The sequence below is a fragment of the Simochromis diagramma genome, unplaced genomic scaffold, assembly GCF_900408965.1.
Source record: "Simochromis diagramma unplaced genomic scaffold, fSimDia1.1 OVJJ01000596.1, whole genome shotgun sequence".
Lineage (NCBI taxonomy): Eukaryota > Metazoa > Chordata > Actinopteri > Cichliformes > Cichlidae > Simochromis > Simochromis diagramma.
This window is the reverse complement of record NW_024387245.1, coordinates 23849966-23876254: the sequence shown is the minus strand read 5'-3', so window position 1 is coordinate 23876254 and position 26289 is coordinate 23849966. Positions and strand designations below refer to the sequence as shown.

The 26289-nt window shown below is 38.6% G+C and overlaps 1 protein-coding gene across 2 annotated transcripts in view; it reads left to right on the top strand.

The window, feature by feature from the left end:
- The window catches only part of dcc (DCC netrin 1 receptor), a 409341-nt gene that overhangs the window by 324773 nt on the left and 58279 nt on the right, over positions 1 to 26289 (top strand). The window contains exons 17-22 of one of the 2 annotated variants that reach the window (XM_040000674.1): positions 4004 to 4176; positions 6323 to 6461; positions 13362 to 13469; positions 14308 to 14502; positions 14612 to 14644; positions 23470 to 23535. In XM_040000674.1, coding sequence (XP_039856608.1) covers positions 4004 to 4176; positions 6323 to 6461; positions 13362 to 13469; positions 14308 to 14502; positions 14612 to 14644; positions 23470 to 23535 — 714 coding nt within the window. Of the gene's footprint in view, positions 1 to 3937; positions 4177 to 6322; positions 6462 to 13361; positions 13470 to 14307; positions 14503 to 14611; positions 14645 to 23469; positions 23536 to 26289 lie in introns of both variants that reach the window. The other variant, XM_040000673.1, reaches the window with a different exon arrangement.

Below are 26289 nucleotides of genomic sequence, written 5' to 3'. Positions count from 1 at the left end.
CTCGATCAATTTCTCTCTCTCTCTCTCTCTCTCTCTCTCTCTCTCTCTCTCTCTCTCTCACATTCTCTCTCTCTCTCTCTCACATTCTCTCTCTCTCTCTCTCTCTCTCTCTCTCTCTCTTTCTTTCTCTCTCTCTCTCTCTCTCACATTCTCTCTCTCTCTCTCTCTCTCTCTCTCATGGCCTGCAGCTGCACATCAGATGTCAATGTTGATTTTCTCGTTTACACTGCAGATGCAACAGGATGAGCCCGCGTCAGCTCCCACAACTGATGCTACCCTCATATGAACTCGCACAGAGTTTCACCCTGCGATACCATCAAGTGGTGTAAACCGTAATAATGCAGTAAAGCTATTTGACTTGTCATCAAAATGAAATAATATTACTGGGGATTTTTTTTCATTTTTTTTTTTCATTCTGCAATATTTCCAACTCAGTTTCTTGGACTCTACCAGAGTAGCTCTGCATTAATTACAGTTCGAAATAATCTATCTTTGTCTTATAAAGACTTTGGTGCTGCACCTTAGTTCACCCTTTGTCTGAAATTAAGTCCTGTTCCTCTCTTTTCGTCTACTTGCCTCTGATTGGCTATCTCTTAGGAATGTAGAGCTTTTAGCAGCCGGTGGGTGGGGCTGCCTGAGATGACCATATTAGGGTGTCCTTATTCAATGACATGACAAAAACTGTCAAACCAAGTGTTTAGAACTGTTTGAAGTTTCTGTCTCACAGGAATTAGTTATAAATATTTTAAACTTGTTTAATTTTATCATCAAATCTTTGTAACAAAATGTAAAACTTTAATATTATTTTCATAGCTTTTTCCATGTATATGAAAAAAGGTTCTTTTCCAACTGAACTTTTTTAATACTCTCAATGTCAACAGTATTCCCTTACTAAAAGAAGCTTGTCTCTATACTGGTGACATCCAGATATCACAAATCTACTAATCTAGTCCCTAAAAGGTATTTGGAAACATAAGCCACACTTTAAAAGTTATTACTGTAAAAGCAAATTTAGTAAGCGTACCTTATATTTGGCTCCTTTTGGAGACCTTTCTATGTTGGCACAGCTCTATGTGGAAAGCTGGATGACTGGAGAGCAGTTATTGTTATTGACTAGGTCAGACATAGCACCAAAAGGAGGAGCAGAGGTGGAGGCAGGTGTGGCTTGCAGATGCATACCAATTGTGTACCAGAAATCCTCTACTTCCTGTCAGCTCTTCCTTTAAAAACAACATTTTTATGGTAGCTATGTGGCATAAAAATATCGATCTGTTGCACTGTTATATGAAAATGTAAGCTCGAGATTTGTTTGTTCTACAAAGAGATCTACTTTTATCTTACTGTAAGGCTTATTTCTTTCAGTAGCAGACACTTTGCTCTTTTTCTGTGTGTGTCTGTTATTTATTTCATGATTCATGCACAGCTACTATAATAGAGTCCAGAAATATACAAATATGTGTCTGGAAATGAGCATAATAAGTATTCTTCTATGTATCACATGGATTTAATAATTTCATTAAATTAATAATTTGAAGCACTCTTGTTCTTGTTACATTAAATGTGGCTGCAAGAGAAGACTTTATGCATAAAACCAGACCACTGCTGGGTATATGGTTGTAAATACATGGATTCGGTAGAATCACTACTGATCAGTGTGTCAGTATAAGTAATGGAGGTAGTTTTGTGGTAGCCAGCTTAAATCTATAGCCCATTTTGACCCCTCACGAAGTCCAGATAGTGTAGGTGGAATTTGAGGACTGTTAATGTGAAGCCCGAGGAGACAGTGCAGTGTGAGCAGATGTAAAGTTCAAAAGGGTTTGTTCGAGTTACACTTCTAAAATCTGTGTGTGTGGGTGTCAGACAGTAAGTGTGCTCGGTGAAAAGATGTTCGAATCATGAAAAAAAATACTGCAGAAGGACAGACAAAGATCAGCTTTCTCTCGTCTTATTTTCTAGAGGTAAGTGTGAATAGAATGAGAAGAAGAAAAGCACTCTCAGCTGGAGCTGACTGTCCTCTATTTGCACAGTAAAGTAAAGCAACATTTAAATAAGCAATAAAGTTGTTCTTATATTTTTTTTGGCATCTTTTAACTTTTCCATATTCCATATATCTGATCTCAGTCATCAGCATTTTGGCCAGTACCAAACTGCACAGAGATTTTCCCGCATTGCAAATGCTCATTTTTAGCTGCCCTACAGGCTGTTTTGCTCATTAAATGAAAAAGACTAAAAATAAAATTTCAGTTCAAATTCGTGTCAGCGGCTTTGCAGTGAACCAGTAAACAGCGCTCTTAACTCTACTGTGGGTGTGTTTGTGTGTATTTTAAACGATCTGCATCACTGTGTTTCTGCTTTCAGTAGGTTTGACGGTCTGTAGATCAGAGGTCACAGAGCTGAAACCAGCAGAGTTGCTTTTATTTTTATTCACTCTTTAGTTCATTGTGTTTACCTCAGCTCGTTCCAGCTCTCTGTTAGCATCTGTTAATGCCTTTTTTTCACATCCTGCTGCCTTCAGGTGCTCTTCCATTTTTCTGGTTCAGAAGTCACATTCACTGAGGTATTCAGCCTGCATCTCCAGCTCCACTACTGACTTTTCTTATCTTTAGATTTACAAGTTACTGAAAGAGTATCTGTTCGGTGAGAGTGTAACCCCGTAAATGTCCTCCAAACGCCTCACATGTAAGAAATTTGTTGTTGTGAAAGCAGACACACACATAATGCTACAGTTTCCTGAAGAGGACAACTAAGAGGATACAGTCAATGAAAATGTGCTTCTCTGAGTGTACCCTCAGTGAAGTACATCCACATGTATATTGTATACTGGTACAGTATACAAGCGTCTTGAGTCTGGGGAACACAGCTAACTGATGGAAGTGCTAAAAATAATCCAATTGAAATGTAATCTTGCGGTAGTCCATTGCTTTGAAGCACCAGGAATTGAGTAGCATATTGTGAGAAGTGTTCTTGTAGGTTTAGTTGTGGTGATGATGCCATGACTAGAATTCACTAGTGTTCCCCGAAACATATCACAAGTGGGTAGCTGGAAGTGCTATTAAATGTTTTTTAGCAATTACATTAAAACCACTGACCATTATGTCTTCAAACTCAGCAATGTACTTAACTGGGTTCCTACCAAGTTTGATGTAGACGGGATTGTTGGTTGTACGCATAGGCAAAGGACAAACACACACACACACACACACACACACACACACACACACACACACACACAAATGATTCCTTGATTTTGGAGAGATTCCCAGTAATTTAATGACAAATAAGTGACTGACAAAATGGAGAAATTTGATCAAAATCAGGTACATTTTTTAAACACAGTGTGTTTAATTTATGTTCCTGAAAGATATCTTAAAGCATCTGAAGGTAGCGTAAGCTCTCTGGTTTTCTGGACCCACAGATCCACATCAATGAGTTTATATTTGTTTAAATATGCAGAAGGCTCAGGATGGCTGGATTTCATTCACACAGATACTTTTAATAAGGCCTGTTTTTCCTCACTTTCTTTAATTAAAAAAATAAGTGTCACTGGCCATTGGTTCTGTCCATTATAGTAACTGTGGTCACCAAATGGGTTTGTCCTGTAGGCCCCACCCCTTTGTGGGTCTGTGGATCCACTTGCTGTTTAGAATAACGTCTTTAATCTGTCTTTGTCTCCTTAATCTTTGTCTTTTTTCTCTCCTTTTCTCCTCTTTTTCACTTCTTCATCCACCACTCTTCCTTTTCCTCTCCAACAAACATGGCTGCCTGCTGCATGTCTCTTCCAAACTTGCATGTCATCTTATCTGTTTATTATTTATGTAATTATATATTTGTCTTCAATATGTTTCCCATATATAAACGTCATTATTGCACTTCCATTGCTTTGTATGATTTCATTAAATGTTCCCAAACACCTTGGTTACCGCTAACCCCCCCAAAGACCCCATTGACCCATCTGAGGATGACCTCTTCCACCTCTTTGATAAATACCCCACTCCCATGCCAGACACCAGCACTCCCATGATCCCCCCAGTGGGGGTCCAAGCTGTGGCTCTGTCCTCGGATTCAGTCCGTGTCTCCTGGGCCGACAACTCTATGACCAAGAACCAGAAGTCATCGGAAGTTCGTTACTACTCCGTCAAATGGAAGACAAGCTACTCCACCAGTGGAAAGTACAAGGTAAATCACAGACTCTCATGTCCATGCTCTGGGTGTTGACATTACATTTGAGGACTTTTACCCTCAGACTTTTATTTTGAAAGTGAAATAAAACCTTTGATTTTGATTGGAGCGAATAAGTGATTAATTAAAGTCTAAAACCTAAACTATAAAAAAAACCAATTGACCTAATTGTCAATATCTTTAGTATCACATAGTAATGTTGAATCAACAGTAGGACCAAGAAAATAATTTGTTTTGGATTTGTGTATATCTCAATTTCAGACTGATTATTATCTTGTCTCTGTGAAGTGCAAATAAATAGTGGCTTCCACTAAAAATCAAAATAAGCTTTTAGCAAGACATGTATTTTAAACTAATCCTGCAAAATAAACAAAACAGATTACATAATTTTTTTAAAGCTTGGGTTTAACTTAGAACTTAAAAAAATGTATATTACTTAGCTGTTATGGTGAGGCTCAAAGCTATTTGTATGGGCATACTTAGCTGCCTTCAGTATTTTCTTGGGGGTTTGACTTGGGGCTTTAGGACCTGACTTAGGAGCCAGCGGTCATCAGAGATAATTTTGAGGATTTGACAGAAAACTTTGTCATGAGACTTGATTGCATGGATCTGACTTTTGTATTCTTCACTTGGAACCTGTCGATCCTTATAGTTCAGACTGGACAAGACTTACTTGTCTTGGATTAGGGTTATTTCAACAATCTTAACATTGTGCTTAACTTACCATCTATTGGTCTAGATTTACTAGATTTACATTACCTCTTAAATAATGCCTTCCTAATTATTCAAAATTCTGGGACTTCTCTTTACTCATGATTTGTCTTATAACTTAATTTGTTGGTCCAAACTTAGATTTTGACATGAGGTTTAACATGGAGTTCACAGTATCTTGACATTTTGCTTCCCTTAGCATCTACTCATTATGTAAAGCCTTACCTGACAAATGATGCTGTGTTAGATATTTGAAATGAAAGTATTTCAGTTTTAATAATGGGACTTTTCTTAACGTGGGCTTGAGTTTGGATTTGTTTGTCCCAGCTTAGGACGTGACTCTGGAGTTCATACAATTCAAGTCTTGCATGTAATTTACAAAAACAATGAAACAATTACGTCTTTAGCCACTTTTTCTCTTTTAGCTGTAGTCACAAATTGAAATGATGTTTTATACACATTTATTATTTACCCTAATTTCAAATATACCTTATCAGTATTTCTCCAGGATGTGCAGTCTCACAACTGCATCTCCACCTCCTGCTGCTGTTCATTTATCAGCTTACAGGAATTAAAGTTCATACCTTTCATCTCCATCTCATTCATTCACTAACATTTTTACAAGTGCCCCATCTGTTGCTGCTGCTCAATACCACCAAGAATAATCATGCACACCCCTCTTGGAGAATGGAGTCGTCTTACAAACCAAAGTTTATTAATAATTTTTTACACTTTTGAAGCTTCTATTGACATAAAAAATCTCTCAGTTGGCAGAAAGAACCTAAAATTTTAGGCAGCACTGTTGCAGTGAAGCAGTAAAAACACAAGGGTTGTATCATTAATGGTGGTCTGAAAGCAAGATAAAAAAAAATCCTTGTTCGATTTTAGGTTACTGAGTTTCCCTGGAAAACCAAACTCTTGAGAACTTGTAAGAGTGAAAAAGACCTTAGAAAAAATAATCTGAACTGTGCTCCCATAATACTGTAAAAAGGAAATCTATACAAGGGCAGACTTCTTTGTTCTTAATAAAGAGTAGACAAAGAGAAAGTGGCAACATCTTTGCTTCTTCTTCCCTGTCATCAGACAGGGACTATCAGACTATCAAATTTTAATAAAAGTCTAAAGTTGTAAATAACTGTATTATATTTCTATGTTTAAACCTTTAAGCTCCTCAATAATAATGACCAGCCACCCTGACCTCAGGGTTGGACTAGGACAAAAAATTGGCCCTGGCATTGTTGATCCAGGCGCCCCACCATGATCACGCCCACAGCATAGGGTTTAGGGTTAGAAATGTGATTTTATTTATTTTTGTAATTTTATCCGTTGATTGTATTTGCTGTATATTTTATCTTTTAATAGCAGCTTTATTCTTGTATTGTTTAGTTTAACATAAAGCCATCTAAGCTTCCAAATAATGTCATGTGTCCAGTCTGCAGACACTACGGCCCTCAGCCACACGGTCACTGGCCTCAAACCAAACACCATGTACGAGTTCGCTGTTATGGTCACCAAAGGCCGCAAGTCCAGCACCTGGAGTATGACGGCGCATGCTACGACATATGAAGCAGGTAAGTCTCACAGCTTCTGCCCTTTGTTAGGATCTCATAAACATAACACTGATAGTAGATCTGACTCTAACTTTAAGCCGAACCTGTTTCTGAACCTATTTCCCAAACACAAGACCTCCCAAACAGGCCCTTTAACCACATAGCAGTCAGGGAAGCGCTAACGATTCTCATCACAGATAACCAACAGGTGCCTCACATTCAACTGCAAGTGCACAAACTGTAGCTGTGCCAGATAGAGACAGAGCACAGTTTGGCCACAGTTTTACCACACCAAGAAATCTGCATTCTGTGAAGATGCTTTCTCACTTTCTGAAAGCTGCTTATTGGTGGGATGAGAGGGGAAAGTTGGTAGAGCTCACTTTGAACTGAACCTTACTGGAGATTGGAGAAAAGCAGTAAGTTTATACAGCAAATATTTTCTCATGCATGCAAATATGCAAATATTTTTAGCTTCCCTTTTTTCTATGCAATCATTAGCTATCTACTACCTATGTAAACTTGGAACTTACTCTAAAGGCATTTTATTAGTCTTTCAGCCCTTATTTGCACAACTTGTTTCAAGCTACTGTAGAAGATTTATTTACATTGTGCTTTTCACATACATGGGGCACAAAGCACTTTAAGAAATCAAGAAACAGGGTGCAGAACTAGATTTAAATCAAAAATAATTCTGAAAATAATTTTCTGGGACTTTAAATTAAAGGTTGCTTTGTTTCTCTGAGCACTGTTGGATGTCCTTGATTTGAATCAACTTAATGCAAATGAAAAGCAGCCAAATGTATATCTTATTGCCTTATATGAGTAGCTATGATGCCAGATTGCACTGCTGATTACACAAACAGTGAATGGGAACTGTGAAAATCCTGGTTTGAGGTGGATCATTTGTTTATTTGTTTTTCGTGAATGTATTGTGAATCTTTGACTGACATTTATTCATTCATTGTGCAGAAACTTTAGTTTCTACTGAAAGTAACATTTAGGGAAAAGGGCAGCTTCAGGAAGCATGGGTACACCAAACAATGAGATGCATTACTCTATTTTCTTCCCCTCCCTGAACAGCAATTACTTTTAATAAGAAGTTTAACTATGGATAGAAATGATGTTTTGGTTCAGTGAACAGTCATCTAGAAACTCCTCTCTCCCCCGCAACAACACAACAACTCGTCTGCAGCAATGAAACCCAACCGCAGACTGAAATCAAAATGTCAAGGTATCCCTTTCAGGATGTTTACAATCATGTTTGCCGGATTTGTCACCCAATTAAGCGTGAACGGCATTATGGCCCCGGTTCCCTGGGGCCTGTTGGAATACATTGACATTCAGAGTGAGCAGACGGACTGAGCCCACTCAGTCCCTGCAGTGATCCACTGGCTCTGGAGGCACACACTGACCATATTTTCACAACAATACACATACTGACCACTTTTTCAAAAGCAAAACAAAGTGAATACTGCATTTACTGCAGCTCATAACGTGTCTGTCTTACTATGAAAAATAGGAAAGCAGATATGAGAAATATTTCTGTACATTAGAGTGTATCACATAATGGTATTGGTGTATTTAAAAGCTATAGACATTTGGACACCAGAGGATGAACCTTGATGAACCTGAAGATCTTGCTCCTTGTGTCATAATTGCATTACTGTTATTGGCACCATCCCATGTATGTGGTCCTCACATGGAGTTGCCTGAAATAAATGATATAAAAAGCATTGAGAGGATTTTGCTTTAAAAATGCATTTTTTTTCCACCTCTTTGAAACTAATGGGTCATTAGCAAACCACTCAAGGGTAGGGTTAGTTGGCCTTCTCCTAGGCCATAAGCATAGTTTCATATTCATTCATTCATATTTCATCTCTTGGACACCAGTAGTATGGCATACCATTTCAGTATGCCATACTAGTAAAAGTTCAATGTAATGGATGGATGTGAACATAACCAAAATGAGAAACTTTGAGGCTTCTCCACAGTGTCTTGTTCCTAGGATTGAACTCTTTTGCACAGTGACCTCTGATATTGTTGGATTTTATTTTATTTGATTCTATTATTGAATCTTCCTGAATTTTCTGTCTGCTGGGATCGCCACATCTGTCACAACTGCAGTCTTGTCAGCCCATCAGCCTATCTGGTTGGTTAGCCAGCAGCTGCTTGTCTGTCTGGAACTCAAAGGCACTTGGTTGTGCCTCTCAGTGTGCATGACCCTAGCTTGCATCATGCTACTATATACTGGATCATCTCCCGAGCACTTCTGCACAGTCTGCAACCTGGGTTCATAAAGAAATTACCATCTTTTTCTAAGCTTTTTCTAAGCATTTATTCAGTGAATTGAACCCAAATCTTGACCTTTCACATTTCAGTTAAATCTGAGATATCTGGCAAAGTTGTCTTTTCAGTGTGTTTTGTTTTAATTTTCAAAATGAACTTGATTTTTGTCAATAAAAAATGCATGTGGGTGATCGATTGCTTGGTGGAGCAATGAATAGGTGATTAAGCTTTCATACGGTGTATGCTACTTAGACTGCATTTGTTGGTCTGGACAGTTTTGCCTTAGAACAACAATAATCCTCTCTCTCTCTCTAATGAGCTATTATTTTTAGGAATCTGAAGCTTGTTTTTGATTAGTTGTGATGGAGGTCTCTGCAGAGTCAAAATGGCTTTGAGCTAATATTCCAGCAAGGGTTTATAATGTTCCTCGGCTCGCTGGGTTGCTGTACCACACAAGAATTTAGCCTTATGACAAATCTTGATGTGTTGCAGCGCTTTCAGTGCTGCAGCCTCCCCTGGGAGCTGATAATCTAAAATACCACCCAAATCCTTCAAAATAAAAAACAAAACATAACAAAACACAAAGTATGTCTGCCCACAATAATTACTCATAGTTTTGAACAAATAAATAAATAATCTCACTACCTAAAGCACTGCTATGGTTAATCTGCTGCTTTTTCCTTTAACATTTTAGGATTAAAGTCAACTTTATTATTATTACACATGTATAAACATAGGGTAACAAAATACAGAGTGTGTTTTTAGTCTTCTTCTTCAGCATTTTTGCACAAATTACTCATGCTGATTATATTATTTTAGAATAGAAGAGACTCTACATTCATGTTAAAAAGAAAATTCAACAAAGTACGCCGTTGGCCCTAACCTATAAGAATTAAGAGGTTAAGGAGCAGTCAGGTTGTGGTAGTCAAATTGTTCTGGCAGTTGATGGGATGGAGCATTTTGCCAGGTGTGGATGTCCCTAAAAAGTCAAGGTCACACCATGATGTCCTCAGAGAAGTTGCAAAAAATCTAGGAACTACATATCAGACTTTAAAGGACAGTACAGACCACAGTGCAGATTTTTGGCCATAACGTATATCGCTACATCTGGGAAAAACAATAGCAGCACAGCGGTGGTGGAGGGCTGATGTTTGGTTTCAAGTTCCTCTTTGACTTTCTTTGCACTTTTAGTTTTGGCCAGCTTCTTCCGACAGATGCCCTGTGGCTGGGAACTGTACCCAGTTTGAGTCTTTGGACAGTTCTTTTTAACCTAAGTTGTTCGCAAGGAAACACTGAGAAATAAAAACAGTAGATTAAACATTCATTTCTAAATGAGAGTGAGGAGTCACAACTGCATGCTATGAAAGCCAAAATGATGGTCTTTCTATTTGCAATCACAAAGCCATGATCCAAAATTCATATTATTTTCTATTATTTTCTATTGCGTATTTTTTAACTCGGTTTTAGCTTTAACAATTTTAGTTAATATGCTTGTAACCTAAAGAAAGCTTTCATCAGAATATTGGTTTTAAATCCTTAATATGTAATATAAAGAATAACCACACAAGAAGGCTGTATCTGTTACCTGCAAAGGCCTGTGAAATATCCTCTTAATATTCTTATTCTTTGATGGTTTCATTTATTTTATTTTATTTTTTAAAAGTATCACTCACCTCCAACTCAACAGCACTCAAATCATATCAGTGACAACACTTGAGCAACCGGTGTAGCTGCTCAAGACCTTCAGGTCCCACTGACAATAATTGTCTGAGAGTAACTCTGTCATTTGGAAGTCCTTGGTGTCACATTTAAATCCTGTTGTGTTTCTAAGTTAAAATTGTTATTTTGGTGACATTTATTATGGTGATCATCTTCAATAGTCAACAATTCAGGATCATTGACTACAAATTGAAAATAGTTTTAATTATATCTGCTTTGAGTGCTGGAACCACTACTTTAACCAGCAGGTGTGTTCACAATGTATTTTCTCAAGGTTTTCCTCTATATTTATGATAAGTACAGGTTGTCACCATCACTAACAGGCTCAGCAGGAACTTGTAATTTCCTCCAGCTCGTCTTGTCAGATTTAACAAGCAGTTTCATTAGCCAGCTCTGGGGGGCAAGCTTTGAGTCCTTTCCTGGTGTGAAACTTAAAAACTCGTCTTTAATCACATCTGTAACTCAGGAAGCACCCGCAGCCATCACACACTACAGATCTGATAGGCTGCCACTTAGTTTCCATGGTGATGGTTGGAGGAGGACAACAAGCCAGAGTCTTTCTTGTGAGGCCGAGCGCTTGACATTTTCACAACAGAAGCAACATAAAAGGGCAGTTCAGGAAAGTGTTGAAAATTACCTTCTGTACAATTTCCTCAAGTTCAAACACAGCAGAAAGTCACAACAAAGCCAAAGAGCAGCTGAACTGAGCTCATTATAGATTATTGTCCACTCTGGAACTTCCCACACAGACAGACGTTGTGCAAATGTTTAGACTAAACAGTGAAAGGGAAAAGCCGTCTGTATGTGTCTGTCTGATCCAGCATGACTGTCTGATCCAACCATCCATTTAACAACCAAATATACAAATAGATAAAGTGCCAATCAAATGTCCAAAGTAACAAGTTTACATTGATAAACAACAGCTAGGAAAGGGAAATTCTTTGAAGAACTCCAGCATAGGGCTGGGCCATATCATACCGTTCACGGTAATACCGGTATAATGTTGGGCAACGATAAGAAAATGAAATGTCGTGATAGAATACGGGTAAAACGCACATGTGCAGTGCCTTTGTTTTCATACGCACATGGTGGAAAAAGCATGGCGGAGAATGAGAAGGGCGAAAGCGGATCATTGAATGAAACAGATGAACCAGAATTGGTTTGTAAAAATGCTGCAACTTCAGTGGTGTGGAACTAGTTTAGCTTTCGCCCATCAGATACACAACAAAGCACTATTTTTGGTAGAGCATGCTAGCGGGCCGTCGTTATTACCGTGTTGTTTGGAAAATACGGCACACTTAAAATCAATCCTTTGATTTTTCTGAAAATCCCTTATAATCCCGTGTGCCTTATGTATGAATTCTGGTTGTGTTTACTGACCTCGAAATGATTTTTTGTCGTACACGACGCTCGAAAACCTGTCAAATGTTTTAGTACAACTTTGCTAAGCTACGAACACGCACCACTTGATGGATTGTCGGAGCATTGCGGCTATCGTAGGCAGGAGCCTCGCGGAGGGATACGTACTGTGCTTCAACATAATATTACCGTATTGTGTGTGTATAACCTCTTTTTAAGTTTTTTAGATATTATACATGGTTATGCTGAAGATACGGGCGATCATGGCTCAAGAGTTGGGTGTTCGTCTTGTAATCGGAAGGTTGCCGGTTCGAGCCCTGGCTCGGACCGTCTCGGTCGTTGTGTCCTTGGGCAAGACACTTCACCTACCGCCTGCTGGTGTTGGCCAGAAGGGCCAATGGCGCGATATGGCAGCCTCGCTTCTGTCAGTCTGCCCCAGGGCAGCTGTGGCTACAACTGTAGCTTTCCTTCACCAGTGTATGAATGTGAGAGTGAATGAATAGTGGAATTGTAAAGCGCTTTGAGGGTCGCGAAAAGCGCTATATAAATGCAATCCATTATTATTATTATTATATGTCGGCCAGTTTCCACTGGACATGCCTTTTGGTTAAACTGTCAGCAAGGAATTTGCATTTACACTGTTAACTTTTTATATAACTTTAATGCACTAATAAAGTTGTGGAGTTGTAAAGTATTTTGTCTAGTGTGAACAATATCGTCAGTTATATCGTTATCGCAAATTTTCAAATGTATATCGTGATAAATATTTTTGGTCATATCGCCCTGCTCTACTCCAGCAATTGATTCTCTCAACAGAAATTCAGTTGTATTTTTCAATAAGCTTTTTGGACTAATGGACAAAATAAGTCTGAAAGGAAATAAAATGTTTTAATATTTACCCATTTATTCAGCAAACTAATGAATTCAGTTCAATTAATATAGCGTCACTTAACAATAACAGCCACCTCTAGAGACTTGAGATTGTAAAGTACAGACCCTACAATAATAGAGAGAAAACTCCACCAGTTACAGGACCTCTTAAGACCAAGTACTTGGTGACGGTGAGAAGGGAAAAACTCCCTTTAACAGGAAGAAACCTCCGTCAGAACCAGGCTCAGGGAGGGGGAGCCATCTGCTGTGACAGGTTGGGGTGAAAATTGTCATGAATTTACTGTATTTTTATTATATTCAGAGAATAAATTCACATGAACCGACTACACTACATTAATAACTTTAATATACTCACCAGTAAACTGCAAATGCCTTCTCTTGCCAAAAAGCTCTTCTAGAGAGCCAGTGACATCACCACAAGGGACCTAAAAGTTCAACATGTAAAGGTTCTGCGTGTCTTTCCTGTGACACTCTACATTTGAGCAGGGTTTGGTTGTTACATGTAAGTAAGAAATGTGGAGTGTGTAACAAAGAAATCATGAAGTGATATCTGTTCCATTTAAAACTGCCTCCTTCCCAGATTGTCTATGCCCAGTTTCATTTGTGTTGTAGCCACTGTAGCCAAAGACGCTGTAACCTCTCAAACTGCTTCTGTTTTGTTGACAGCTCCTAGCTCCGCCCCCAAAGATTTAACAGTTATAAGCCGTGAAGGACGACCCCGTGCCATTTTGATCAGCTGGCAACCACCTATGGAGGCCAACGGGCGAATCACAGGTGAGTCTTTGCACATAAACACACAGGTGTACCGCTGTAGTTTTCTGTAATAACACATACTGTTGATTAGAGTTGAAGAGAGGGTTAAGTTTCTGATGATTTTTTTCAGCTTAAGGTTTATCATTTAGTCTGAAAGTAGATCGAAAACATCAACACACTCTTCAGGACTACATGAACCCAGCTGCTTTGTGTATCCAAACGCACACACCTAACACAATATCTTCCATTGTTCCATCTCTCCTCCTCTGGGCGATCAGCTCGGCTGTAAACCCGTCTGTTTTAACGAGCTCCGCTGTTCCTGCAGCGTCCCCGAGGACGAATCAAACGCTCCCTGCGGGCATAACAGCACAACACAGACTTACTCTCAGACACACAGATCGCATATTTTTAAACCCTCTACTTGTTTCTGTTTTACATCCTAAATGTTTTGTTTTTTCCTAAATGTTTTTAACATTTGCTTCTAAATGGCATGTACCCAAACATTCTGGGTATCAGATCGTAGTTCTCAGGTTTTTCACTATAATTATTCATATTTTGCATCACCTTTCAGTGACGCACTTGTAAAAAAAAATTCCTCTAGTCCCGTTGACCTGGGTCCAGTTACAGTTCAGATCACGTCCGCCTATTATAACAGAAGAACTGTTTCGTATGCAAAAGGCTTGATTTTATATAACACCTTTCTATCTTCTCAAACTATGTTTTTTTTAGCATTTAACTAAAATGTAACCTAACTCTAACTACCCAAGTGGTTCACCAGTAGATGTTAATAGGTTAAAAAGATGACTATTTTAAAAAAAAATACATATTATTACTCATATAATTACAACTCGTTCGACAGGTTACATTCTGTATTACACTCTGGATAAGAACATGCCGATAGACGACTGGGTGATGGAGGCAATTAGTGGCGACCGACTAACCCACCAGGTTGTGGATCTGAACCTCGACACTGTTTACTACTTCAGGATTCAAGCCAAAAATGCCAAAGGAGTCGGCCCTCTATCCGAGGCCATCCACTTCAGGACAGCCAAAGGTGCGTCCGAGTGTGTGTGAGACTGAACATCCGTTCCTGCTTTACCTGTAAATGTATTCCTTTGTTTCATATTTTATAAATTAGCTCACACTCTCTGTTGCTTTTTCAGTGGAGCATCCAGACAAGATGGCCAACGATCAAGGTAGGCTTTTTTTCATCTTCAAAGTGGTTTCTCATCAGACTGTCTGACTTCAAGGCAAATCATGTCTGAAGGTCTGAATCATCCTCAATCTCCAGTAAACAGTCATTTTAACTTTCATGTGAGCAGTTATTTTTTATTTTGAGTTCAATCTGAAAATTATACTCGTGTTATTTGATCTTCAGATCATGTTTTGAATACGATTAATCTTCATCTCTCACAAGTTTATTTAAGTTTTGTCTGCCTTTGCAACAAGTTGTAAAATGTTACATACTCCTGAAATTGTGGCATGACATTCAGTTGAACTGAAAACCCGATTCACAGACTTCAAAGATATAGAGCTGAACACACAAACTCTACACTGACAGAGACTTCATAAGCTTTTCAGGATGAGGCTCAGACTGTACATGCATGTAGCCATTGTGATATCACTCACTGGTTTCCACCCTTTGTACTTTTAAGTATCAATGTTAACATTTTTCTGGCTTTTTGTTTTAGCCTGAGCGTGTATTTATACAGTGAAACTAGCAAAGAATAATAAATAATAAACTTATTTACATAACACCTTTTAAAACAAAGTAATAATTTTCCTGTCTTCGAAGACAAGACAGGGAAAAAACAATGATAATACATTTAATAATATGAAGGTGAAACAACGTTAGGTAGGGAGGTAATAGCAGCACTAAGAGATTAAAAGTGAGGAATGAAGATAATTAAAAATGGAAAACAGGTAAATTAAAACTAAATATGAAATAATAAAAATGATTACTTGGAAAAGACGATGATAAAGAACAGAACGAAACTCAAAGTGGAGGCACGGAAAAGGTCAGCTTATAGAAATCTGTCTGTAAGAGGGATTTAAAAGATGAGAAGGAGCCAATCTGACCTGCTCAGGGAGGGAAGTCCAAAAAACGGACGCCCCAACTGAAAAAGTATGCAGAAAGTACTCAGTTATAGACTACAGATATTTGAACAAGATAGTAGACTGTTAATAATGCAAACAAGCGTAGTATTCATAAACTGTACTGGTACAAGGCACACAAAAAGAAATATGAGAGTTAATGAGGAACAAGCCAATAAAATTCTATTAATGTACTCACCAAAACTAAAGTACAGATTTCTTGGACAGTCTGTTAATGTAATTAACTGCAGAGCAACCCTTATTATTTGTCAAATGATTCCACTAAAGAGGCTCCAAAAGGGCATAAACAGCACAAACACGGCTGAGAAAGTCCAGTTCAGTGAAGTGAAAAATCAGTTCAGTGAAAAAAAATCACTTGCAGTTGTTATGAAGGAGTAAGATTTTTGTAGAGTTCAAAGAGCTGCTGTAAGCATGTTGATTTCTCTTGATGGACATTTTAACATGGGAGTCTTTGTGGACTGACTTACTTTTAGAGTCAGCGCCAAGTGGTCACTAGTGGAACTGCTGTTTTTGGCATTCTTTGTTGGCTTTATGTTAAAATGTGGGAGGTTGCTGCTTTGAAATACACTTTGTAAAGATAAACTGAGCAACACTCAAGAGCATCAAGTATGTATGCAAGTAAAGCTGATATCTCAAAGCACTGCTTCCATTTCTGTTTCTGGAAACTTTAAAAACCTCGAGTCAGCATGCAGTCTGAGTGCAAAACGCTAATGTGATACTATAAGGTCGTTAAAGTATGATAGGGTTTGATCATTGAGTGCTTTGTATGTTAGGAGGACTTTAAGTTCTGCATTTAAAACTAAATTAAGGACTTTTAATGTTTTGTTGTTTGCTCATGGATGAGCTCATCAGCATCACTAAGAGATAGGATGTTACTAATTCTGAGAAGACTTCACACATCACAGAATCTGGGCTGGAGATTTTTTTATGCATGAAAAATTTAAGTATGTGTATCATGTCTTTGCATTCAAATGAATGAGGTCTATCTCTGCCAAGTGCCAAATTTTTGTAAATTATGTAAATTTAAGTGCCAGTAATCAGGCACTTTAAAGTTGTCTCCGGGCAGTATTGCTTCAGCTCCTGTTTGTGTTGATGGCAACCAAATACCAAACAAGAAAACAACTCTTCCGTTCAACTGAGGCAGTGTCTCTGCCTCCTGTTCTTCTTGAAGGGAGATCCCAGCATCCTAAGACCCGTGTTGACAAATCACTTACCAAAAAACAGAAAAACTGACTGAGAAGACAAATGTAAAAAGAGAAATTTACCCAATTTTCTTCCTGTCAGAATGATTTTTTCACTATAAGTTCATCAAATTAACTCAGGCATAATTAATGCACTGTTCACAGGTTTCTATTCATAAGCAGAAGAGCACACGGTGTTAATGAATGTGCAAAACTTTTATTTTCAACACTAAACTTTGTTATCTCACTGCAGGCTGGAGAGCATTCCTTTATGTTGGATTTTATTTGTAATGAATGTTGGTATCAGTATGAAACAGATTCTCAGAAACAAAGATAGCCACTGTGGTCAGTCAAGTCCCATTGTCAAATGATCAGTGAAGAAAGTGTGTTTGGATGGAAGGAGTACTTTGAGGAGCGGACAAAGAAAATGAAAGAGGACAGATGAAGGACTGTTATTGAATCATGAAGTGTAGCGTAATAGTAAGGAGAAAGTGAGGGCAGCTATGAGGGTGAAGAGTGGAACATCTTGGTTGGTGCAGATGACATACCTGTGCAGTTATAGAGCTGTCATATCTAAACATATTAGCTAAACATATTCTTTAGCACAATACTAGAGACTGACAGGATGTCTGAGGAATGGAGAAAAAGGTGTACTGGTACTGATTATGATGTTCAGAGCTGTAGTAACTACAGAGGGATAAATTTGATGACTCATAACTTAAAGCTATGAGAAAGAACTGTTGAACCTTGGTTAAGTAGTGAGGTGATGAAGCCATACGACTTCATGCTTGTGAAAGATGTAGAGAAGGTCTGATGAGGTTGCACTGTGTCTTTTGAGGATTTGGAGAACGCAGATGATAGGGTGCCAAGAGAGGAACTGCATGAGGAAGTCAGGAAAGACAGAGAAGTATTTGAAGGTGATACAGGACATGTACAAGGACAGCGACACAGTGGTGAGGTGTGGTGTAGTGACAGATAGGTTCAAAGTGAGGGTAGGATTATCTTAAGGATCTTCTCTGAGTCCTTTCTCGTTTGTTATGGTGATGCTGACAGATAAACCTCTGTGAACCATGAGGTATTGAAAGTAGGGAGCAGCTGGAAGCGAGCCTGAAGAGGTGGAGGTATACTCTGGAGAAAAGAGGAATGAAAGTCAGTAGAAGTAAGACAGAATACACGTAGGTGAATTACAGGGAGACAGGTGTAATAGTGTTAAGTGCCAGAAGCAGTGGTAGTGAAGGTGGACAATGCACATGAGAGGTGAAGAAGAGGATGCAGACAGGGTGGTGGGGATAAAAATGAATGTCATGTAGCAGGTATCATCTTTTCCTCCTAACAGGAGGAGGAGGCTGAGCTGAAGGTGTCAGAGTTGAAGATGCTAAGACTTTAACTGCAAGTGACCAGAATAGACAGGATAGGAAATGAGACCTATAGAGAGGCAGCTCAGGTTGAACATTTTGGAGACAAAGTTCGAAACATGGTTGAGCTGGTTTGGACCAATGTTTCTCCTCTGCACACGTCCAAACCAAGGACTGTAGAAGTCATTGGTTTGGACGTGTGCAGAGGAGAAACATTGGATATAGTGCACAAAGGATTTTGAACAAGAACAAAAAAGAGAGAAAGAAAAAAGGCACACACCAAACACCTAGTTCCTCCATGAGGACATGAAGACTGGAAACAGTCATCTGTTAACGTAAAATGCAATATTCTTTCAGAAGTGGCTAATGTTGTACTAAAAAAAAGGTTTAAAATTTTTAGACATTTCTCACAATGACACTGACTTCAGTCTTTATCACAATAGTCATTTGTTAAACATAATAATTAACTACAAAAGTAAGCACACTCATATTTGATTGGTTATTTCAGTGATTTGCAGAAAGATACGGAAGAGGATTGGGGCACTGGGGAAAAAAAAGTGGGCACATCTTTTTTTTTCTTCTTTTCCAAAAAGTCAGACCTTTTTTCTTAGAATTCTGGCAAAGAAGAAAAAGAAAAGACGTGCCCACATTTTTTTCTTCAGTGGCCCTAATCCTCTTCCATAGAAAGATGTGGCATCATGTAGGCATCCATACACTCTTTCCCCCATTGGAACAGCAACTATGTCCACTGAGTCACATCATTCAATGAAGGCTGAGGTCTCCAGTTTGAGGTTCTTGAGTTTGTCTTTAACTGAAGAGGGCAGTTCACCATTTTCAAGGACTGAGCTCCCATGGTGTGTCGTTATAGATAAAAAGAACGGCATCACTTTTGCACTTTTGCACTTCTGAACAGATAAACCACCACTGAGTGTGAGCTAGGATTTACTGCTTTAACAGCTTGCTGCTTTGAGACTCGATATGCAGTAGTCTATATTCGTTGTTCATGTCCATTGAAAAGTTTGTTTAATTTGATTTTTCTTCATTTCACAGCTCATATAAAAATACTTCATTCAGTCAAAAACAGGTTATATGCAAATATTTGGCTCTTTGTATATAACCTGTTGTTGCCAACCCACTGTTAGATGACTGAGAGCATATTTTTAGTTTGTTCCAATCATGTTTGCTAGATTAGCCAGGTTCATGTTTAATGTCTTAACATAACATCCATATGGTTTTAGGTTTGGTCAACATTCACCCCTTTTTATAGAATTGTCCCCAGTTGTTCTTAAACCTTCTTTCGGCTTCTCCTGTTAGGGGTGGCCCCTGCCTCCACCTCACCCACCCATGGTATCCTCCTGTGTCACATCTACATATCCTCCTTCGTATATCCATGAACCTTCTGTGTATCCCTGTATCTTTTCTACAGAATTTTTCTCCAGCTAGAACTAGAAAGGATTTTAACAAAATGCCAAATTGTGTGAGCTATTATTTAAAAGGTAAAATCTTCTAGTTTATGAATATTTGCCTGTTTAGTATGTGGTTAAACACAAATCCTTAACCCTAGATGGGTTGCCCATAAACTGATGTAGGTTAATGGACTGGGCTGTCCTCCAGTCTGACTTTCACCAGATTTCCAGTACTTAGTTCAGTGTAACAGAAACAGAACGGACCTCAGACCCTCTTTGTCCTGGGAATTTTTAGTGCATCTGGACTTAAGTGCAGCGAAGCGCTTTAGGCGTTGGGACTTAGCTCATGTGTCAGGGTGTTAAATGGTGCTGTTTGTCACTGACAGTTGTGTGTATGTGGTATGTGCACATGTACACTCTGTGGTCCCTCTCCATATAAATCAGAGGTGTTGTCAGGGGAGGAGGGAAGATTGATGCCTGGCCCTGTTTCTGTGGACCTTATGCTCTGTAAACACATTTACACGCTTTCACTCACACACAGCCATAAATGCACTCGCACTGGCAGACTGAAGAAAAAGAATTGATTAAAGATTTCAAAATCCTACTTTAATGAAAACTGGGTTGGGTAGATTGAAAAACACAAACAATTCCAACATTTTTATATTTCAACAAACTGAAAGTGAGCCCAGCTGCTGCTGCCCAATGGTACGTGAGAAAGAAATCAGCTTTTAAAATGTGACTTTAAGTGAATTTGAGATATGGGGGTCTGTAGCTTCAGTTTCCTGATGGGAGCGACAGTGCTGAGGTTTTGAAAATCTCTTTCATCAGTTTCCAGTCTGTCTTCTCTGGCAGCCCGTGTGATGATCTACTTCCTCTTTAAAGTTTTTTCTTCAGTGCTCTGCATTCACATATTGGCCTCGCCTGCTGCTTTGTAAACTAGGGAAAAACACAAAAATGACTATTCAGAAAAGTTTTTCACCAATATAGTGGTCATGCAAATGAGGCAAACTATAAAGGCAACCCATATAAATGTACTGTTAAGTCAACTTCTTCCATTCAGATCCACTTTGGAGCAACACCTAAAATTATATACCGAAAAGAAACCGCACTCTTACTTTATGAATAAAAAATATCTTACCTCAGCAAAAATATCTTAAATTTTCTGACTCAAGCATTGACAACACAGATAGGACAGGAGGTTTTTTTCATTTTAAATAATTATCTGTGGCCTTGTCTATACATCCCAACTACTCTGTGGAACAGTACACAAAATGCCAGCACTGACTTCTCATTACATTACTGATAGGGGTGTAACTGGAGATTTTAAAACTGCTGCAGCTCAGAATGCACAGAATACCATTTGTATTGCCCAGTGCATCATGCTAATCAACCATCCTGTGCTGTGGTGGTTAATGTTTAAGGTTATTTTAAGTATAGTTAATTGAAATTAACAAAACATTTTAGTAAACTAAGGTAAAAAATAAAAACCGGACTTCATAAAAAATAAAGTAATCGAAACTATTTAGTGAACTTGGAAAACAGACACAATAAAACTAAAATACAGAGGAAATATCTGTCAAACACATTTGTATTTTTTAAATTAATTTTGTAAAGAAAAAAAATAAATCCAACACTGAAACATTTTCAAACAATAAACCTAAACTGAAATTCACTCTGGACACTAACTGAAACTGAACTGAATTAAAACAAAAAGTCAACATAAAAATTAAATCTAATTAGAAAATTAAAATTATTAATGTCTGCTTATACAATGCTTGCAAGGTAAAGACTGAACTGAATACTAAAATGTCTGTTTATCATGTCTGTGGTCAATGTTTTCAAGTGAGCACAGTAGGTTAGCTCCAAGTGTTAATAATGCTAGGGTTGAGCCCTACTCTGATTGCCAGGAAACTATAGAAAGGCATGAAATGCCTGCCAGTATGTCAATATCAGTATTGGCATCAACACTAAAAAGTTCCTGTTGGCTCAGCCTTTACTAGATATTCAAACAACAGTTGATTATTTGACAAATTAGTCTTTGAAATATTTTCCCCCACAATGTAGTATAATAATATGAAGAACAACACAAAAATAACACAAAGAATTGGATGATATAAGCACATCATTAGTGAAACTTAGCTGACTGGATTGGCTTTGTAACTGATAAACAGAGAAACTGACTGTGTCCAAACACAAATAAAATGCTGTTAGATTATCTTTGTCACTAACTTACACATAATTAAAGTCTCAATTCTATCTAAGCAGTTCAGAATGTGAATACTATTGCACATAGAAGACTGGGTTCAGGATTACCATCTACATTTATTTAACTTTGAGGCAGAAACTCAATAAACTGTCTTTAGCTGGCTGTTTCTGAAGTTTTTAGTGCATCAGCCAGTGAAGGTTAAATTCTCTCGTTTTTGTGGATTTGATAGGTTGTTTGATGCAGTTATTTGAGATGCATGATTCCCCGAATTCAGAAGGATCCCAGATTGCGAGAACTTGGTCTCACTGGCTATGACAGTGTCTCCCAGTTAATTGTTTTTTAATTATCTGAATATTTGTGAAGACAAGTATTGTCTTTTGAATTTTGTTCTACATTGAAGTGGTAAATAATCATTCCAAAAATTCCTCGATCCAGATCTGGAATGACTCCAAAAGTCAGGACTTATTCACATAGCTCTCAAGAGCAGATGGTGTCCTGTTCAAAATTTTCAGAAGGAATTTCTTGAGAAATATCTGTCATTTTTTTAACAATGGCAACCCCTTGGCACCATCCGAACCTCCTTGCAATTTCTTTGGTCACTTGCAGATTGCCTTGGTTACCTTTAGTTTCGATGAAAGACTCCAAATTGTCTGCAGATACTCACCGGAGGTGCAACTTTAAAAAAAATAGTGACACAAACCAGAATTGAAGAACTTAAAGGTCAACATTTTACATTTGCGTCACACTCTTCAAAAGTTCACTGTTGCTTTGTGAGTACTTGGTAAATGATTGGAGAGAAGTCTGGATAGCAACCAAAACAATCACAAGGAGCTTTTCAAGCTGTGTATACCTCTTTGTGACCGAGACGTATACAGGAAGAGCAAGCAAACACTCACCAGCTGGTCGAGAAATACATATTTACACATCCCTAGTGAAGGGTGATTACCACTGACGAGTCAACTGGTCTGTGTACCTGGAACCTCAACTACTTCTACGCTGGACCAAACCGCCCGTTAAAAAATGTATTTATATCTTTCCATAACTTTTGCCATGGTCTTAATGAATATATGTAGGTAATAAACAATCCAGCAGAACAGCTCTCTAGCCACTCCTTCATAACACCAACTGCAATGGGCATAAATCCAGGTTTCAGAGTGTAAACTGGCAAGCATAGATAGCAGCATCATTATTTACCCAGAAAGCAAAAAGTTTATAATACAAAATGGCTTCAGGTATAAATCTACTTTGTGTTAGTTAATTAAACTCAATTTCAGAATATCTGTCATGTTAGCACAAAAGTATTAAGAACACACACACACGGACCTTCTGAAAGACAAAGAAACAACACAAAAACAAAAATCGAAACCTCTTCAAATCAAGTTTAAGTGGGTGATTTAAAGCTGCTGGCTTTGCCATTTTGATGATCCAGCTTTGAACCACTTCAATAACCATCTCCAATTTGTCTGTATTTCGTTACTATGGAAACCATTCTAAACATCCAATCCAGTGTCAGGATCCAGGTGGGTGGATAAAACCTGAGGATTTGGTCTAAATGCACTCTTAGGAGAAGCTGCACACACACATACACAGAGAGCACATGTACAACATGACATGTGCCTTAAGACGGCAATTTATTTCCTAAGAAGGGAGCAATCTCTCTGTCAGATTCAGGTGTTCCATCCACAAAATTACTCTGAGCCCGTTTTCTCTTCATTTATCCCTTTTCCTTAGTGATACTCCTTCTTTCTCGCCTTTCAGGTCGAGGAGGAGAACACGCCTACTGGCCGCCTGACACCAACCCGATTGACAGGAGCAGCATCAACGGTAACAGAAACTCATCTTCTGCATCTTCTGCTGAGTCTGTCAGAAAGCAGAATTACTTTTAGGTTCATTATTTTGCTCGATACAACAATGAGACTGAATCTCCTGAGAGCTGAGCTGGCTGTGTGTGCGTGTCTGTCGTGATACTCTTGCAGCATCATCAGCTCATCACAGCCGCTCAACTGATTCCTCTAATCACTCGACTCAGTCATGTCTAAACTTACTTTAATAAGTCGCTCTGTCCTGACAAGGAGCTCCAGCTCGCTGATTTACAGTCGGTGAGCATCGCTTCATGTTCGCCGTCGCATCGCCCGTGGCAGGAAAATTTAATTAGATTCACTATCTCGCCATCAATCAGTGTTTCTATAAAGTGGAGGAAAATAATCATCTTTATGGACAAACAGGATTAAAAGAGTGGGGTGGCATATAAATCTTCAGCTTGTAGTTTTTAATATAATGACAACAACAGCAGCGTTATTGGACTGATTTGACATAGAGAAGAAAGGATAGTTGCCTTTCATTTCTAATTAAAAACAGTACAACTAACAATATTAAACATATGAATTATTTATATTCCGTGGCTCTAACACTCTAATATGGAATACAGCTGTTTGTTTGTACTTCTAATATTGTTAATGATATAATTAATATTTTCATCCTGTCGTGGTTTTTTCTTTCCCCAGAAAGTTCTCCTACTCCTCACCTAGCAGAACTGTGAAACGTGCAAACAGGAACAAATGAACATTTGTATTTGAAACATTGAATTTAGCTCTCGGGAACATTATCATGGTTGCAGTGGTAGCTTAATTTGCACTTTTCGAGTAACACTCAGCAATAGTCAGTGTTCAAGAACATGTTGACATCTTCCGTCTAGCATTCTGCTAAAGACCAAAGCAAACACAAGGAATTCTCTGGTGCAGCACCTGTTTTGTGACCGATTCCTCAGCAGCAGGCAGCAAACTTCAGCAACAGCTCGCTAGCCGATCAAAGAACATACATTTGTCCATAGCAACTGGAGGTTGCCAAGGGGTTAAAAGACGGTCTGTAAATAACTAAATAATAGAATAGCAAAGACAACACTGATTTTGTCAGATAGCTATGTTGTTACAAAATTAGGACCTCAGCAGTGAAAACGAGCATGTTGATGTTGATAGAAAAGCTTTATTTCAAAATTAGCTGTATTAAAATACGAATGCTTACGCTGAAAAGGTGGGGATTTTTTCATGTTGTTGTGAGGACACTGCATTTAGAAGCAAAAGTAATCCATCTGTTCCACACATACCAGGAGAGCGCAATATGCAGCAGGGCCGGTCACAGAATGTGGAGCTTGATGTTAAGTGCAAAAGTGTACTTCACACACCAGACGTCTGAGTTTTGGCAACCTTACAAATGTACTACTGTTAAAATCAGCGGGACAGTCTGGTTCAGCCCAGCTCGCCATGTTTAAACCACTTTAAATACCACTTTTAAAACCCCTGGGAGAGTTTGGACTCCACCGGAGAGCATTTAGACCCGGCTAATCCAGCATCTGCGTAGTAGCAGCTGTGCATGACAGGAGAGCTGAATGCTGGAAGTCAAAATCATCTTTTCAGGGTTTTGTGCTGCTTGGTCAACTATTGTTTGAAGTTAAACACAGAGAGATTTTTTTTTCCCTACTGCACACAATCGTTATGTTTAATACAAGGTGACTCATACTCATACCAAGAACAATAATTATGTCTAAAGTGAATGTACTCATGCAAACTGCATAGTTAACGCCACTTTTACTAATGCATATAAAAATACTATATTTGCTGTAAACTACACTACTATTGCAGCTAATAATGCTGAAACCACTATAAAAGCTAAAGCTTTGGCTGATGATATAAACCATGGTCATAATCATAACTGTCCGCTCCCGTTTCTGCTGGAGAAAGACTGTTACTCCTCCTCCACTGGTAGGTCAGAGGTCAGGGTCTATATCTGGTCTCACTGGAGCACTGTCGGGCAGCGTGTGTGCTTGTGTATATCTGAAGATGGACTCTGACATTTTGTCAGCGCAGTTGCTGCTGCTGCTCCCGGAGGAGATCATAAATCTGTCCTCTTTGACCTCCGTTCCCCTCTGGCTTTATTGCGGGTCAGGCAGGTCGCAGCCTCGTTCATCAGCTCAACGGTATTTCATCTTTAACGCGGTGTCGTCGTTTATGTCGCAGAGCTTCCTCTCACTTGAAAAATGAGCTTGAGAAGAGTCACCTCAGATTTGTTTCATTGTGCCACAGCTCTGTAGGTCTGACGGCTTCTGTGCAGAGGTGAACCAATCCCGTCTGATGTTCTTGCCTCAACCGAGCAAAGACCTTCAGCACTGCCACTCATTCACTAAAGTTCCTCAGTTTTCTCTTCATATCTCTTGGGAAGTAGATGCTGGCAGTTGTTGTGAGAGGTCCATACCTCTCCACTCACAGCGCCAAGCTATTAAAGTTAAAAATATCTCAGTTTTAAGTGAAGGGAAACAACATCTCATGAGTTTTAATCAAAAACATTAACTTCTTCATCTTTTATAACCCCCTGTAGCTTCACTTAAGTAGCTCAGAAATGTTCACAGACATTTTCTCTCTGCTGGTCAGAAAAATGGCTTTCATGTTTATACATTAATGGAAAGCACATTAAGCATATTATACATTATGCATATTAATTTTATATTCCTAAACTGAGAGATTAACATATTTGCTAATATGATGACAATAATGAAAAACTACACACATCAAATTGTTGGCAAAA